The sequence below is a fragment of the Phacochoerus africanus genome, chromosome 3 (assembly GCF_016906955.1).
Source record: "Phacochoerus africanus isolate WHEZ1 chromosome 3, ROS_Pafr_v1, whole genome shotgun sequence".
Classification (NCBI taxonomy): Eukaryota; Metazoa; Chordata; class Mammalia; order Artiodactyla; family Suidae; genus Phacochoerus; species Phacochoerus africanus.
The window spans coordinates 14,086,210-14,102,795 of NC_062546.1; the positions used below are offsets into that span (position 1 = coordinate 14,086,210).

The 16,586-nt window shown below is 49.5% G+C and overlaps 1 protein-coding gene across 3 annotated transcripts in view; it reads right to left on the reverse strand.

Annotated features, from left to right (window-relative positions):
- EYA2 (EYA transcriptional coactivator and phosphatase 2) overlaps nucleotides 1–16,586 on the reverse strand; it is a 278,029-nt gene that overhangs the window by 173,127 nt on the left and 88,316 nt on the right. For all 3 annotated transcript variants that reach the window (XM_047770951.1, XM_047770952.1, XM_047770950.1), the window contains 2 exons: nucleotides 4,043–4,088; nucleotides 314–456 (listed from right to left, as the gene is read on the reverse strand). In XM_047770951.1, coding sequence (XP_047626907.1) covers nucleotides 314–456; nucleotides 4,043–4,088 — 189 coding nt within the window. The remainder of the gene's footprint in view (nucleotides 1–313; nucleotides 457–4,042; nucleotides 4,089–16,586) is intronic.

Sequence of the window (16,586 nt, forward strand, 5' to 3'; positions counted from 1 at the left end):
TCATTTGAGCACCTGGATCCAGCCATACCTGATATCAACAGTAGCCCCAAATTTACCAGTATGTGAATCATTAAATTTCCACTTTCCCTAAGCCAGCTTGGGTTAAGTTTCTTACTCTTGCAAACAAAAGAGGCCTTGATATAGACTCTAGGATGTGAACTATATTTTATGTGTCTATCCTTTTCCTTTATCTCCCATTCAAAATTAGGCTGGCTGCATTTAATATTCTACATTTCACTGAAACCATAGCTCAGAACAAAGACCACGGTGTGGGGGATCCTGGGGAAAGGCAAGGGCTTGGTCAGGTACTCACTGTAAGAAGGGATTCCATAGGCTTGTCCTGGAGGTGGGTAAGTTGTATAGGGGGTGGCCTGCTGGATCCCCGCACTGTACTGTGTCTGGCCGTAGGCTGCCATGGCCGTGGGAGGCTGGCTGGGCAGGACGCGTGGGCACGGTCTGTGTGGAAGGAGAGAAGATGAAATCTCCAAGCCCAACCCAGCATCCCTCCCTTCTTCTTCTAGTATCATCACTATTTTCCTTTGGGTATTTACTCTTTCCAGGGGACAGACAACCTACATGTTCATCAACTCCTATCTCATTTTCCTTTCCCAGGCGCCAGGAAGATTGCACCTCCCATCTTCCTTGCAGTCAGATTCAACTATGTGATTGGGTTCCGCCCAGTAGAAGCCACTTGCAGGTTTGGCCAATAAAACCATCCCCCGAGACCCTCCTACCCACTCTTCTCTTTTGGCAGCAGCTGTGCAGGGTACAAGTTGAGAGGGCAGAGTCAGTATGGTTATATCCTGGATCCCTGAGTCAGCCTGTGGAGGGGAGGGCCCTGGAGTTTCATGTGATCCACACCGGACTAGATATAAGAAACAAACCTTTGTTGTGTTAGGCCACGAGGACCAGGGCTTACTGATTACTGCAACATAGCCTATCCCACTGTGACTATCTATCCTAATTTAGACCCTTTCCCAAGTGATTATAGCTTTGACAGGCTTGTCAGTCAAGATGCCCTGCTCCTGGCAAGGGGTGGGCCCATCATCTTCTAATCAGACTCTGATTGGGGAATTTAAATCCTGAGCTGAACAAATCATTCCAACAGCCACATTCTGAGGAGACTGTTGTTCAATTTCTTGCTCTTGCTTGGATCCCAGAAGCTGTCCTAGTCTTGGTCTTTCTCGAGGCCTAATTGTTCCATTTCTGCTTATACTGTGAGCTACTCTAGATCTTCCAAAAAAAAAAAAAAATCCTTTGGAGCTTATATCAGCTGGGGTCTATTTCTGTTAATTGCAACCAAAGAACGCCAATGGATTCCTTGCTCCATGATGAATAATGGGCTCCAGGAAGGGCTAGGATTTAAAGGGCCACTCACCTAAGATATCTGCAACGTAATGATAACTAGTAATTACTATGCTCTGACCATGGGCTAGGAACTGTGTCACACAGACCTGATGTGTGCATTAAATCTGGGGGTAAAGCTCTTATAAGTCCCATTTTATTTTATTTTATTTGGGCTATGCCTGAGGCATGTGGAAATTTCCAGGCCAGAGACTGAACCTGAGCCACAGCAGTGACAATGCCGAATACTTTATGAGGCCGCCAGGGAACTCCATAACTCCCATTTTAGAGAAGAGAAAGCTGAAGCTTAGAGACCAGAAATCAGAGCTAGAAAGTAGGAAGTCTGATTCCAGAGCCCACACTTGGAACCACGAAGCTTTGCTGCTTCCCACTGACATGCTAGGACTGGCTCAGTCCTACAGGCAGCAACAGACTAAGTCAAGGTGGGTCATCCTAACAGGAAGCGGGCAAGATGGTGAACCCACAGATATAATGTCTTTGGCTGGTGCAGGATTTTCTTTTTTCTTTTTCTTTTTTTGTTTTTTAGGGCCGCACCTGTGGCATATGGAGGTTCCCAGGCTACGGGTCGATTTGGAGCTGCAGCTGCCCGCCTATGCCACAGCCACTGCCACACCAGATCCAAGCTGCGTCTGCAACCTACACCACAGCTCATAGCAACGCCGGATCCTTAATCTCCTGAGTCAGGCCAGGGATGGAACTGGCATCCTCATGGATCCTAGTCTGGTTTGTTACCACTGAGCCACAACGGGAGCTCCACGGTTTTTTGCTTAATTTGAAATTGCCAACGTTTTAAAACCAGGATACACACACACACACCCCTTCTTTCCCCCTTCTCTTGCAAAGCAGACGCTCTGACAATCTGGGTCTGCACTCCTATGTGCTGCCATCAGCTGGATTCGAGCACTGGCCACCTCTTTAGACGCTCACGTTGTGTCTCTAGCAGTGCCTCCTGGGCCTACTCACTGTGTGATGAGAACAGCTAACAATGATTGCACCTATGATGTGCCAGGCACTGTCCCCATTGCTGAGTGTGGACTGGCTCATTGAAACCTCGGGGCAAGTGTGACAACCCTCGGAGGGAGTTTCCCTTAGCACCCCATTTTACAGAGAAGCAAACTGAGGCAGAGAGAGACCAAAGCACACAGCTGATACATGGTCGCAACCCCGGCTCCGGAGGCCACACCCTTACGCACTGCAACAGGCCACCCTGGCCCTTTAGGTCACTAAAGGTCTGTGCAACTTGACAAACTATTGCTAACTCTTCTGATGACCTGTTTATCAGACAATGGTAATGCGCTTCCTATACCTGCGTCGGATTCCATTTTGATTACATCACCTTAGTAAAAGCTTGTCTCCAGAATTTCTCCTACTTAGGAATCCTGATGGCAGGTGAGAGACAGGCAAAAGGTCACCGAATTATAAAAAGATGCTCTCAGGTCCTCTTTCTTTTTGATGACTGCTGTGCGGAAGGGCCGGAAACTTGTTCCAAGATGCCTAAGAAACTCCTTTGCGCTGAAGATGCCAGAACCAAGACTAGAAGATGCCTGCCCTGTGAGGTGCCTGGAAATGCATCCAGCGTGTCGGGACTTAGTGCTTTGCACAGAACCTTAGCTGAAAACATTGCCAGTTTACACCTGTCCTTGGAAGGAGAGGGTGGAAATCCGAGACAATCAACTCCTGCTTCCCATCAAAACCCCACGTGAACTGCTCAGCTTAAACCGGGGCTCAAATGAAAAGCCAGAAAGAGAGGGTGGCGGGGCTCCCTAACCCTGAGGCCATAAAACACGGCGGGGAAATTTAACAGGCCTCAGTTGCTACTGACAACCCCAAAACATCTTCTGCAGGGAAAGGAAGGCTGAGACAGAGGGTTCCTTATAAACAGCTTCTCTGGTGTTGTCCAGGGAGAAGCATGTCTAGAGACGGAGGAGCCGAGCATCCACACCGAAGGCCACGCTGCCCGTCCAGCCAGGCCAAACCCGGGGCTTCTCACACTGTGGGGTGCAGACACGCAGCTGCCTGAGGACCCAGGGTAAGCCTGGTCCCTCACCCGGCTCCCTCTACCCCTGTGCACACCTATGGGGCAGCATTTATACCCCTGGTCTGGCTCCCCATGAGACTGGAAGCTCTCCGAGGGCAGGGACCGTGTCTCATGCCTCTCGAGAGTCTCTGGTGCTCCTGCAGGATTTGGTACCGAGGAGTGTTGGGTGAAAGTTGGCGCAGGAAGAAGGGAGGAAGGAAAGAGGAAGAGGAGAAGGATAGAGGGAGGTAGAGAAAGATGGGGCGGGAGGAAGGAAGAGAGAGAGAGAGGAAGGAAAGGAAGGAGGGCAAAAAAGAGAGGGAGAGAGAGAGAAGCAGGAAGGGGGAGAGGCGTTGAACACGTCTTTGCAGAAGAAAGGACAGGAAGGAAGGCAAGAGATGGCTGAAAACAGAAGAAAGCAACAGCCCTCACTCCCAGGACAGTGGTCCGGACCCCATTCCCAGGGCTCTGTCTGTGGGACAGGCCCCCTGATGGTTCCCCTTTTCCAGATGGAGAGACGAAGGCCCGAGGAGGTGGGGTCCTTTGCCCAAGGTCACTCCATCAGGAAGAGCAGCGCTGGGATTCCTCTCCAGAGCCTCTGCCCGCCAAGAAAGAGAAAGGGAGACGGGGAGACGGAGATACATACACAAGGGCACTCACCTTGCAAAGAGAGGGGACACACTCGGAGCGGCCGATGTGCTGATGCCTAGAGGGGAAAAAGAAACAGCTGTCAGAGCGACATTCCACAGACACCGTGACTTCAGATGCCAGGATGAGTGGGAAGAAACGCAGAAAGAGCAGCTGCCAGGGACTTTCTCCACGATGGAAGCTTATCTGAGGCACCCCTGCAGCACTCGCCTCCGTGAAAACCTTTCCTGGGTGTGCTCTGTCTCCAGATACTAATTGCAGGACTATGTATAAAGAATCTATAGTATCTCGAAACATCGGAGTGGAATCCACCCCCCACCCCCATTGTATAGATGAGAAACTGAGGCCCGGGAGACAGCGAGAGCTTGAGCCAGGTCACACTGGGACCTGAACCTGGTTTCTTGACTCCTAAGCTGGTGCCATGTCTACTCCTGGATAGAGAACCACTTCCTTTCCTGGCTCCAAGGTAACCCAGGAACCGCAGAAGGCAGACACTGGTTTGGGTTTGATTATCCAACATCCACGTCCCTTGCTATTCCTCGCCTCCCACCCCTGTGTCAGTCCATGGGGTCCGGGTGGCGCTGGCCACACCACTTAGCAGGAGGCACATCTTGGATTATCTCTAGGGCTCCAGCTAGAGTGAGGGGCAGGGAGAGGGCGGAGGCCTGGGGTCCTGACACAGGTGCATTTCACTGTATCCCTGGCACTCGGCCTCCAACCATGGTTGGAGACAATTATCAGGAGGTGACAAAAAGGTGACAGAATTTTGCTGGAGAGACATTTCCAAGAGGATGATTTTACAAATGGACAGTTCACTGGGGAGTGTTTTATGCTAGATCTTTTTTTTTTTTTTTTTGGCTGTGCTCACAGCATGTGAAAGTTCCCGGGCCAGGGATTGAACACACGCCACAGCAGTGACCCGAGATCACAGTGACCATGCCGGATCCTTAACCTGCTGTGCCACAAGAGAACTTCTGCTCTATATCATTTTATTTTTTAATATATGCATTTTATCATGAATTTTTATTTATTTTTCGGCCACTCCCACAGCATATGGAAGTCCCCCTGCCAGGGATCAAACCCGAGCTGGAGCTGCAACCTGTGTCATAGCTGCAGCAATGCCAGATCCTTAACCCACTCCATTGGGCCAGGGATAGAAGTGGCACCTCTACAGAGACAAGCCAGATCATTAACCCACTTTGCCACAGTGGGAACTCCTGGCTACACCTTTTTTTTTTTTTTTTTTCTTTTTAGGGCCACGCCTGCAGCACATGGACGTTCCAAGGCAGGGGTCAAATCAGAGCTGCAGTTGCTGGCCTATGCCACAACCACACGGGATCTGAGCTGCCTCTGCAACCTACACCACAGCTCATGGCAATGAGTGAGGCCAGGGATCGAACCTGCATCCTCATGGATACTAGTTGGGTTTGTAACCCACTGAGCCACAGCTGGAACTTCCTGGTATTCACTATTCACAGTGGCCGGGGTGTCCCTGTGCCTCCTCAGAAATGCCCCAAGCCCTCCAGAGCTCTGAGCCTCTCTGTAAACCAACCTGCAGTTCCAACTCCACCACTCAGTAACCACTCAGCCTTTGGGCAGATTTGCCTGTAGTCTCGGGGCCTCTGGGTACCCTCCTGTGACATGGGGACAAACACGTCTCTCACGAGGATGCAGGAGGATTAAATGAGATGACGACAAAGAGTCCATCCATCATCTACCCAGGATGTGTTGGGTGCCGAGCTCTTTCCTAAATCCTTTACCTGGATTAGCTATTTTAATCCTCAAACTCACCCCACAAGGAGGGTTCTGTTCGCGTCCCGGGTTACAGATGAAGCGCAGGAGGCTCAGAGATTTTACATAACTCACTCCAGGCCACACATGTCCTAGGGGGTGTAGCTGTGATCTGTATTCAGGGGGTCTGGCTCCAGAGTTTGGCGGCCCGACCAGGACACAGCAGCCCACACGGAGAATCATCAGCATAGCAGCCACCAGCACCCACTTAGAAGTTCACCTCGTGCCCGGCCCTGTGTTTATATGCATGGTGGCATTTCCGGCTCACTGCAATGTTAGGAAGCCAGAAATGTACATTATCCTCCATACACTGATGAGGAGACGGAGGGCTCCAAGGCCAGGTGCCTTGCTCAAGCCACACAGCCTGCGGGCATGGGGACAGGGACTTGAACCCAGGGGCTATGTGAGTCCATTCTCTTAATCACCTCCCCGGCTGAGTCCAATTCTGGTCGAGTCCCAAGCCACTGGGGTGAGGGTGCGGAGTCCTAAGGTTCATTTAGAGAGCTCCAGCTAGAATTTGAAAATCGAATAGACAGCATTAGCACATATGACCCATACTAAGAAGGAAGTGGGGGAAGTCTTTTTTTTTTTTTTTTTTTTTAGTGGCCGTACCTGCGGCACATGGGAGTTCCCAAGCCAGCCACTGAATCTGAGCCACAGCTGCAACTGGCACTGCAATCTATGCCACAGCTGCGTCAATGCCAGATCCTTTAACCCGCTGTCCCGGGCCCAGGGATCGAACCAGTGCCTCCACAGCAATCCGCGCCACTGCACAGGGATTCTTAACTCACTGTGCCACAGTGGGAACCCCAGAATTGTGGGAAACTTTTGTTCCAGTTATAAATGTGAGAATGTGGGGGGGGGGTGTGCAGAATGGCTGTGTAAAATTTTATGTCTTGCTATGTGTCATATTTTTTCCTGTGCTTTAGTTATGCATATTTATTTTACCTATGTGTCATATTTTTAAGAAGTTGGGACAGCAGGGGTCTAAGACCCAGGAGAGGCCCCAGTACACAGTAGGTGCTCACTCAATGCTAATTTCCCTGCTGGGGGCACGGCCTCCCACAACCTCCTTCCGCATCCTCCCGCAGGGCTAGAGAAGGACCTGTCTCATTCTGAAACAGCCACAGTCTCATTATTGGTAAAAGCCTGGTGATCTGAGTTATGTTTAGTAATACATAAGTTACTGAATTAAACATTTGGAATATGTTTTAATAAATATGTAAATATTCATAAAAACCTAACTCTACGCAAACAGTCCTATGGGCTCGGATTAAGTCGGCATTCTGTAGATTCAAAGCGAGCTCCCCCCGCCCCACCTGCCCTGCTCCCCTCAACCTCTGCGCCCTGATTTGCATGTTCTCCTCACTCCCAAGTCCTCTGTTTCTCTGAACTGTTGAGCAATCTGCCTTCCCCACGCCTGGAAGGTCTCCCTCTCCTGCTGTGCGAACCTGTCTTCCTCACCCTTTTCCACCCCAGCAACCCCCAGGAAGACTGCAAGCCAGAAACAGGCATTCAGTCAGTGCTAAGAGATTTTCTTTCTGCAGATTGTGTGATTTTTGAAAAGCGTGGGCTTTATCTTTTATTTTATTGTTGTGCCTTTTAGGGCTGCATCCACAGCACATGGAAGTTCTCAGGCTAGGGGTTGAAGCGAAGCTGCGGCTGCCGGCCTATGCTACCGCCGCAGCCACGCTAGATCCGAGCCGGATCTGCAACCTGCACCACAGCAATGCCAAATCCTTAACCCACTGAGCAAAGCCAGTGATCAAACCCACGTCCTCATGGATACTAGTCGGATTCGCTTCCACTGTGCCAAAACGGGAACTTTTTTTTTTTTTTCCCCCAAACTGACCTCACATTTAACTCTTTATCCTGGACACTTGGGGGAAGTGAGAACCTGGAAAACGAGCATATTTTATATATACAGAATAGTCGCCTTCCCTTTCTTTCCCTTTCTCCATCCCTTTCTTCCATTTTTTCCCTGGTAAAGATGGTGTAGACACCTCGTGGAGAATCCTCATGGTGGTGACAAGGCAGGGTCCTCAAGTGCCTTTCCTTCCTCCTGTTTTATGGACGGCCATGCTCAGGTGCAGAGTGGGGGCAGGGGCTCCCCAAGAGCAGGGAGCCTCTCTCTCCCTCTGGTGCCCTTGCTATGGTCCAGGGCTATTGGTCCTCAGAGATCCTGTGGACCAGGAGGCCCAGCTATAGCTGGAGCCATCTATCATCTGCATACGAGGCAACGTCGTGTGGGCAATGCCAGCACCAACGTGAAAGGTGGAGGAGTAGGCTGATCTGGTCAAGTGGCAGGCAACAACCTGGTCCTCAGCGTAGCCCAGGATGGCCTTGGGTGATGCCCCAGATGCCTGCATCACCACTCTCTGGACACTGTTGTCTTTGACCCCTTTCTCCAAATGGAAATTCAGAGCCAGACAGATACGTTGAGGTGGAGACATGAGAGGCCACGCCAGACAGCTTCCCATGCAGCTCGGGAATGATCTGCCCACAGGCTTGGCAGTGCCATGGGATGGAGGCACGATGCTTTGGACCATTGTAGCACGACCACTGCACCACAGCTTTTGCCAGAGGGGTAGAGAGGGCATGGACTGGGGTCAGGAGTCCCTCCATGAGGCCAGCATCCCAGACCCAGATGGCATGCTGGCAATCTAGGGGGAGTGGTCATACTTCTCAAGGTCACCCCATCACAAACGTGGGGCCATCAGCACAAGGGGCAGATGGCCCTTTGACTCCAGTCCTCAAGGGAGCCCCAAGCGTCTTCAAGGTGCTGAAGACCATACACAGTAGCAGCATCAGTCCTTTGATCCTGGTGGGATGTGGTACTTGGTAAATGGAGATGCCCTTCCCATTGGCCACAGCTTCCTGTTCTCAGCTGCGGCAGGACCACTGAACTTGCCGCAATGGGCAAGTTTGGGGCCAATGGCACAATCATTGATGACAACGTATATCCACATTGCCAATGGAGAAAGCAGCCCTGGTGACCTGACTCAACGTAGCCAAATCTATTTACTCCAAGCTTCACCACATGGCCCCGAGGGATGTGGCTGGTCCGTAATCTGGGGCAGCTAGTTCTCAAGTGAGGGGCAGAAAGCCTCCTCCATTTACTTCTGAATTTAAAATGCTAAGCCTCCTCAGCTTCCTACAGGTGAAGGGAGAAGGATTAGCTAAACAGACGGCCAGAGCCTAGGAGATGAGCTCATTCATGCATTCATTCATCACCTGCCATGTGCCCGGCAGGTGCTAGGAAATGGGTTACAACAGCAAGGAAAAGCAGTCAGGGTCCCTGTTCTCGTGGGCCCTCCAGTTTAGGGGGAGATGGGAGGTACACAAATACTTACACAGGCAAAGCGCTTACAATTGCGACAAGGTGCAAAGGAAGGAAGGGGATGATACGGAGTAGAGCACCTGGAACATTAACTCAAACAGCATTTGCCTGGGGATCTTATTAAAATACAGACTCCGAGTCTGTAGGTCAGGGAAGCTCCCAGGTGAGGCTGACTCGGCAGGCCCAGAAACCACACTTTGAGTTGCAAGGGTTTAGACCGCAGGCTCATAAAGAACTATAAATTACTAAAAAGTCCCCATTCTGGGTTCATAAAAATAAATCTCCCTCCCAGAAGTCACAAACTCGCATGCATACTGGGACCAGGAAGGTAATATAAATGATCCAATGCAATAGATCATTTAGGAAACTAAAGCTGGGGTCTTCGTGTGTGAGTGCATACGTATGTGTGATTACGTGTGTGTGACTGTATGACGTAACTTACCCAAGGACGCAGAGTTGGTTTATTCATTTGTGCATCAAAAAATGCTTACTGTGCACCTACCATGGGCCAGATCTATAACCCAAACCTCATAATTTGTTATCTCAGTGTCCCTTCCAAAGGAGGCACAGGAGCAGAAGGAATCAGACCCCAATTCAAATCCCAACTCTACTGCCCTATAACTGTGGGGCCCTGAGCTCATCACTTCCTCTCTAAACCTCAGTTTCCCCATCCACAAAATGGGGCAGTAGCTCATATCTGCAGGGCTGTTGCAAGGATTACGTGAGGCAGGTACCTGCCAAATGGTAACTGCTCAACACGCAGGAGCTCTTGTTATTAGGTCTCAATTCTCCTGGGGCCCTTGCTTAAGCCACTGAGATTGCGAGCCCAATCTGAATGTTCACACTTTTTTTTTTAAACCTCTCACTGGGAGGATTAAGAAGCTAATGATTCTGAAAGCAGCGACTGCTATTATATTGCCTCGCTGAACCCCAGGGGCACTTCTAACTGATTCTGCCATGAGATGAGACAACTTCTTCTTCCTTTTTTTTTTGTCTTTTTGCCTTTTCTAGGGCCGCACCCATGGCATATGGAGGTTCCCAGGCTAGGGGTCCAGTTGGAGCTGTAGCCGCCGGCCTATGCCAGAGCCACAGCAGCACAGGATCCGAGCCATGTCTGCAACCTACACCACAGTTCACGGCAACGCCAGATCCTTAACCCACTGATGGAGACCAGGGATCGAACTGGCAACCTCAGGATTCCTAGTCAGATTCGTTAATCACTGAGCCATGACGGGAACTCCGAGATGAGACAACTAATGGGAGATATCTCGAGGCAGGTCTTTGCTATGAAAGCTGCGGGTCTGTATCAGCTCACCTCCCTTGTGTGAGTGCTTTAAACTGCACCCGACCAAGGTCAGTGATAGCAGGAGGGAGCCCTGTAGTAGGAGTCCAGTATGTGCACGAACAGGTAGAGGTCCTCCTGGGTACTGAGGCCTCGAGGAAGCCGTCTGAGAAAGGCTGAAAGTTGGAAAGGTGAGGCTGATCTGTGGGTCCCCAGGCCAGACCTGGGCAAAGCTCTGGGCAGCTCAGTCTGGTTTGGATGAAATGAATGAAAATCTACCAGCCCCTGGCTACAGCTGGTAAGACTGAAACTGGAAATGAGACCATATCATGCCCAGGGCAGAGGAGGGGCAGGCAGTCTGAGTGGTGATGACAGCCCAGCTTGTCCTGCAGGGTGGTGGTCTCACCTCTCCGAGGAAACGCTTAATGAGATTACAGCCTTAGCTTTTGCAAAATATGTCTGAATTTTATTAATTTTTTTTCTTTTTTGGCTGCACCTGCAGCACATGAAAGTTCTCTGTGGCCTATGTCACAGCTTTGGCAATGCCGCATCCTTAACCCACTGTGCCACAGCGGGAACTCCTCTACCTGCCTTGTAAAAGACAGCAATTTTCTCTATTCAGCTGTGCTTTCTTAGTTCCATAACTCTCTCACTCCTTCTTCCAGAAGATGGGCTACAATTCAAATCCAATTTTCCCTTAGATAGGAATGAATAAGAGCTAATCTTTTTCAAGTGGTTCCTATAAGCCAGGCACTGCGCTAAGGATGGAATGGGCTGAGGAAGTTATTACCTCTACTTTATAGATATGAAAAAAACGAAGCGAGGGGAACTTAAAGAAATTTTACCAAGGATTCAGAGCCAATATCCATCTGAAGTTATCTGTGGTTCCTCAAGATCTCGCTGTTCATCCACCACCCACCTGTCCACCCAACCATTCACCTACCCAAGCATCCGAGGCGGAATATGAACTCAGGTAGTCAGTGCAGGAGCATGGGCTTTGATGCTTTCTTTGATGTGGCCATTGATTAACATTTGCAGCTTAAGGGCTCCAGGGAGTAATTCCCCACAGGCCTTGTTTTATTATAGGAATTGGGTCTTCCCCACAGGCTTTGTTTACTATAGGAAATGTGCCTTCCCCCACATGGACCTTTATCTCTAACCCACTCCCCAACTGATAAAAAAGGAGTGAGAGGAATGGTGACTTAGTCTAAGGAAAGAGAAGGACAAAGAAATCATAAAACTTGCAGGACATTTCCACCCCTAAAACCCTATTGGATAAGGACTGATATCGGGGGGAGTTCCCATCGTGGCGCAGTGGTTAACGAATCTGACTAGGAACCGTGAGGTTGCGGGTTCGGTCCCTGCCCTTGCTCAGTGGGTTAACGATCCAGCGTTGCCGTGAGCTGTGGTGTGGGTTGCAGATGTGGCTCAGATCCCGTGTTGCTGTGGCTCTGGCGTAGGCCGGCGGCTACAGCTCCAACTGGACCCCTAGCTTGGGAACCTCCATATGCCATGGGAGCGGCCCAAGAAATGGCAAAAAGACAAAAAAAAAAAAAAGGACTGATATAGGTAACTGGGCAAGGCCAATGGGAGAAACCTACATCTTTCTGGACCCTATGTGGGTACCACCCCTACTTTTAAGGGATAAACCCCTCTATAGGACAATGGAGGGGGGGTTCTTCTCCCCCACTCCCTGCAGCCCTGGGAGCTATTTGCTTTCCTGAAATAAAGACTTTGCTTGCTTGCTGCCTGTGCGTTCGCAGAGTTCACTCTTCGACTGCGTGAACGAGAAGCCGGATTCTGGTAACATCTTTTTGGCATCACATCCACCTATATAAAATTTTTAAGGATCAACTATGGGTCAGACACTAAGCTGTGTGCTAATTAGGAACAGAAATTTCAATACAGATACAGGAATTAAAAATTGTCTTTGTCTTAGAGGAATTCACCACCTAGAGCAAAGGTTCAAAGTGTTGGGTGCACAGATTAGGTGAATTTGGAGAGCTTTAAAAAAAATCTCATTGCCTGAGTCACACTGTTGACCAATTAAATATGACTCTTTGGAGATAAGTCTGGACATTAGCATTAAATTAAAAAAAAAAAAAAACTTTCCAGGCAATGCCAATGTGCAGCCAGGTTTAAAACCAGTCCTGGTGCCTGATTCTCTAGGTGTGCTCACTGGTTGCAGGGCCCTATCCCCAGCGTTTCTAATTTTGTAATGGTTTGCACTTCTTACAAGTCCCAGGTGATGCTGAGGCTCCTGGTCCAGGTTCTTGAAGGTGAGGTTGATGCACAAGAGACTCTGAGGACCACTGAGCTGGCGCCTTGCTACTCAGAGTGGCTGTGGACCAGAAGCATCAGCATCACCTGAGAGCTTGTTAGACATAGTAGATTCTCAGGCTGGCTCAGAATCTGCAATTTTTTTTTCTGTTTTTGCTTTTTAGGGCTGCACCTGCAGCATATGGAAGTTTCCAGGCTAGGGGTCGAATCGGAGCTACAGCTGCTGGCCAAAGCCACAGCCACAAGGAATCTGAGCTGCGTCTGTGACCCACACCACAGCTCACGGCAATGCTGGGTTCTTAACCCTCTGAGCGAGACCAAGGATTGAACCTGCATCCTCATGGATCCTCGTTGGGTTTGTTAACCACTGAGCCATGAAGGGAACTCCAGAAACTGCAATTTAATGAGGTCCCCAGAGGATTCCATGCACCTTCAAGAGGGAGAGACACACAGTTGACCTCTGGGGAGGGTTTTCTAGGCATTAAGTACTCTGCTGAGCCTCTTACAGGACACAGTTGACCTCTGGGGAGGGTTTTCTAGGCATCAAGCACTCTGCTGAGCCTCTTACAGGATGGTGCTCAAGCCTTTCTTAACCAATGGCCCATAGGCAGGTCAATCTGTACCACATTCCTGCTTTATGCCCTCAGAGAAATTGCCATTATCTCAAATCCTTATTTGTTTAAAAGGTGAGTACCTGCCTCTTCCACTAGAACCTAAGGTCTGGAGAGGGAACTTGCCTGCCTCGTTCCCCGTTATAGTCCCAGCACCTACACCAGGGCCAGCATGTGGGAACTATTTACTGAACAAACACAGGCAGCAAAGATGATGGTTCGTTGTCTAGATGAAGAGGTTGAATGCTCAGAGAGGGGCAGCATGTTCCCACAGTGAGCAGGTGACAGGGCTGGGATCTGCCCGAGGGGCCTGGATGAGGCCACCCCAGCAGGGGGTGACATGTGGTGACCCTGGGGAGCTGCCAAAAGTGTCCCTAGGAGCAAAGTGACCATCACCACGCAAAGTCGCTGAAGGTGGGTAGTGGACAGAGTCTGTGGTCCACTAGATGCCCAGTGCCTGGTACATAGTAGGCTCATCAAAACAATTTGTTGGAGTTCCTGTTATGGTTCAGTGGGTTAAGAACCCAACTAGTATCCATGAGGATGTGGGTTCGATCCCTTGCCTCGCTCAATGGGTTAAGGATCCAGTGTGGCTGCAAGCTGTGGCATAGGTTGCAGATGCAGCTCAAATTCCATGTTGCTGTGGCTGTGCCTTCAGTTGCAGCTCTGATTTGACCCCTAGCCTGGGAACCTCCATATGCCACAGGTGAGGCCATAAAAGGAAAAAACAATTTGTTGAGTGTATCATTGGAAAAATGAAACTACCAAATCTGTCTGTGGAGAGATTTGGGAGGTTTTCCAAGGAGGCAGAGGCAAAGCTGGATGAGGGGGAGCTTGTGAGGCAGAAAGGAAGGGGGTGAGAGCCTTCCTATGCCACAGCTTGCAGCCACACAATATCCTTTGTCATGTCTTGCTCTCAAGGGGATGAGAGCCCATGATGCTGCAGTTCCACCCTCAGCATCCTCCTGGATGAAACAAGACACGTGTACAAACAGCAGCTCCCACCACAACACCCCAGGCAGCCTCGCTTGCAGGAGCAAAAAATGTAAGAATAACCTCAATGTTCACCCAGAAGGGGGTGACTAAATGTAATGGTCCTTCTTAGGTATATTACTCAGTTAAAAAAAAAAAAAGAGAGAGATTGATCATTACTCAATCCATCTTGAGTGGACAAAGCCGAGTATAGAAACTACAGAACGCATGATAGCTTTGGTGTTACAAAGTTTTTCCCAGCAAGGCTGTAATTTCCAGGGTAGAGATACATTTACACATATACATACATAAATACACGTACTTGAGGTATAGAAATACATATTTCTATCTATGTAGGGCTCAGAGGAAGGTCTTTAATAACAGGAACACTAAACAAGGTAACAATGGGGACGTTTGGAATAAGGATGCTGTAATTTTGTGCTACCTGGTGACTAGACGTTGGATTGTCTAAATGAGGTCCTACTGTGCAGCACAGGGAACTATATCCAGTCTCTTGGGATGGAATATGATGGGAGATAACGTGAGAAAAAAATGTATATATGCATGACTGGGTCACTTCGCTGCACAGCAGAAATTGGCACAATACTCTAAATCAACTACACTTGGAGTTCCCGTCGTGGCGCAGTGGTTAACGAATCCGACTAGGAACCATGAGGTTGCGGGTTCGGTCCCTGCCCTTGCTCAGTGGGTTAACGATCTGGCGCTGCCGTGAGCTGTGGTGTAGGTTGCAGACGCGGCTCGGATCCCGCATTGCTGTGGCTCTGGCGTAGGCCGGTGGCTACAGCTCCGATTCAACCCCTGGCCTCGGAACCTCCATATGCCGCGGGAGCGGCCCAAGAAATGGCAAAAAGACAAACAAAAAAAAAATTAAAAAAAATAAATCAACTACACTTTAATTTTTTTAAATGTTAAAAAAAAGAAAGAAAGGAAAAAAAAAAAAGACAGGGAGAGTATTGAAAGCAGGGGGTACAGGGCTGCTCAGGCTGAGACGTGAGACCACAGTGGGCTCTTCAATCGCCCGTCCTACAGTTCTGCGGAGGGCTTTGTCTTCCGTCTTCATTCCTTCACAGAGTATTTCTTTTTAAGAATATGATTACTATCTTTTAAAACTGAAGTGTCGTTGATTTATAATATTTCTGGTGCACAGCAAAGTGATTCATATATGTGTGTGTGTATATATATGTACAAATATATGTATACCCCTTTGCAGATTCTTTTCCATTATAGGTCATTACGAGGTATTGAATATAGTTCTACATGTGCTATACGGAGGGTCTTTGTTTATCTATTTGCTATATAGTAGTGTGTATCTGTTCATCCCAGATTCCCAACTGATCCCTGCCCCGCCTTCCCCTTTGGTGACCCTAAGTTTGTTTTCTATCGACAAGCATTTCTTAGCCCTTACTCTTTGTCCTGTCTTGCTCTCAGCACTTGGGCGTGTAGGCGATCAAAGTGGGCCACCTTACATTACTACAACTTGCGTTCCGGGGAGGGAGGAGACAGACAACTAGCAAGCGGGCAAACATGTAACTTCGAGTAGAGAATAGGAATATGAAGGGAATAATTAGAAACAAACAGCGTGGCTGGGCGTTCTGTTGGCTCTCCCCTCAAAAGGGATGCAGAATCGGACCTGTTCGCACCAGTCAGTCGCCACCACACCACCCAAGCCACAGTTGCCTCTTGCTTGGGTTATTATAACACCTTCCTCTTGGGGTTTCTGGGTTCCCATTTGTCTCCACCTCGAATCCATTCTCATGGGCAGCCTGAGGGATCCTGCCAACCTGTAGACCAGACCATCCCTCACGTGCTCCAAACCCTCCCACGGCTGCCGTCTTGCTCAGGGTAGAAGCCAAGTCCTTCCAATGGCTCACTACCTATAGCACGGTCTGACCTCATCTCCCCGCCACTGGCCCCTCGCTCACTGGGCTCCAGCCACGCCAGCCTCCTTATCACTCCTCACATGCTCTGGAACCACGGCTGACTCAGGACCTTCGCTTTCACGAGTTCCTCTGCTCCTAAGGGCTCCTTCCGTGTCACCATGAAACGCACCTCCTCAAGGTCTTTCTTCAAGCGTTTTCTTTCCAGCAACATCTTTTCTAGCACCCTAACAAAAATGACATCCCACACCCCTGCATTTCTTCTCCCTGCTTTTTTATCTCCTGGTATGTAGCATCAGCCAACATGCTGTGTATTCTACTTACCTATTGTTAAGTACCCTAGTCTAGGCTCCAGGAGCCAGGTGGTCTTCGTATTGACTTC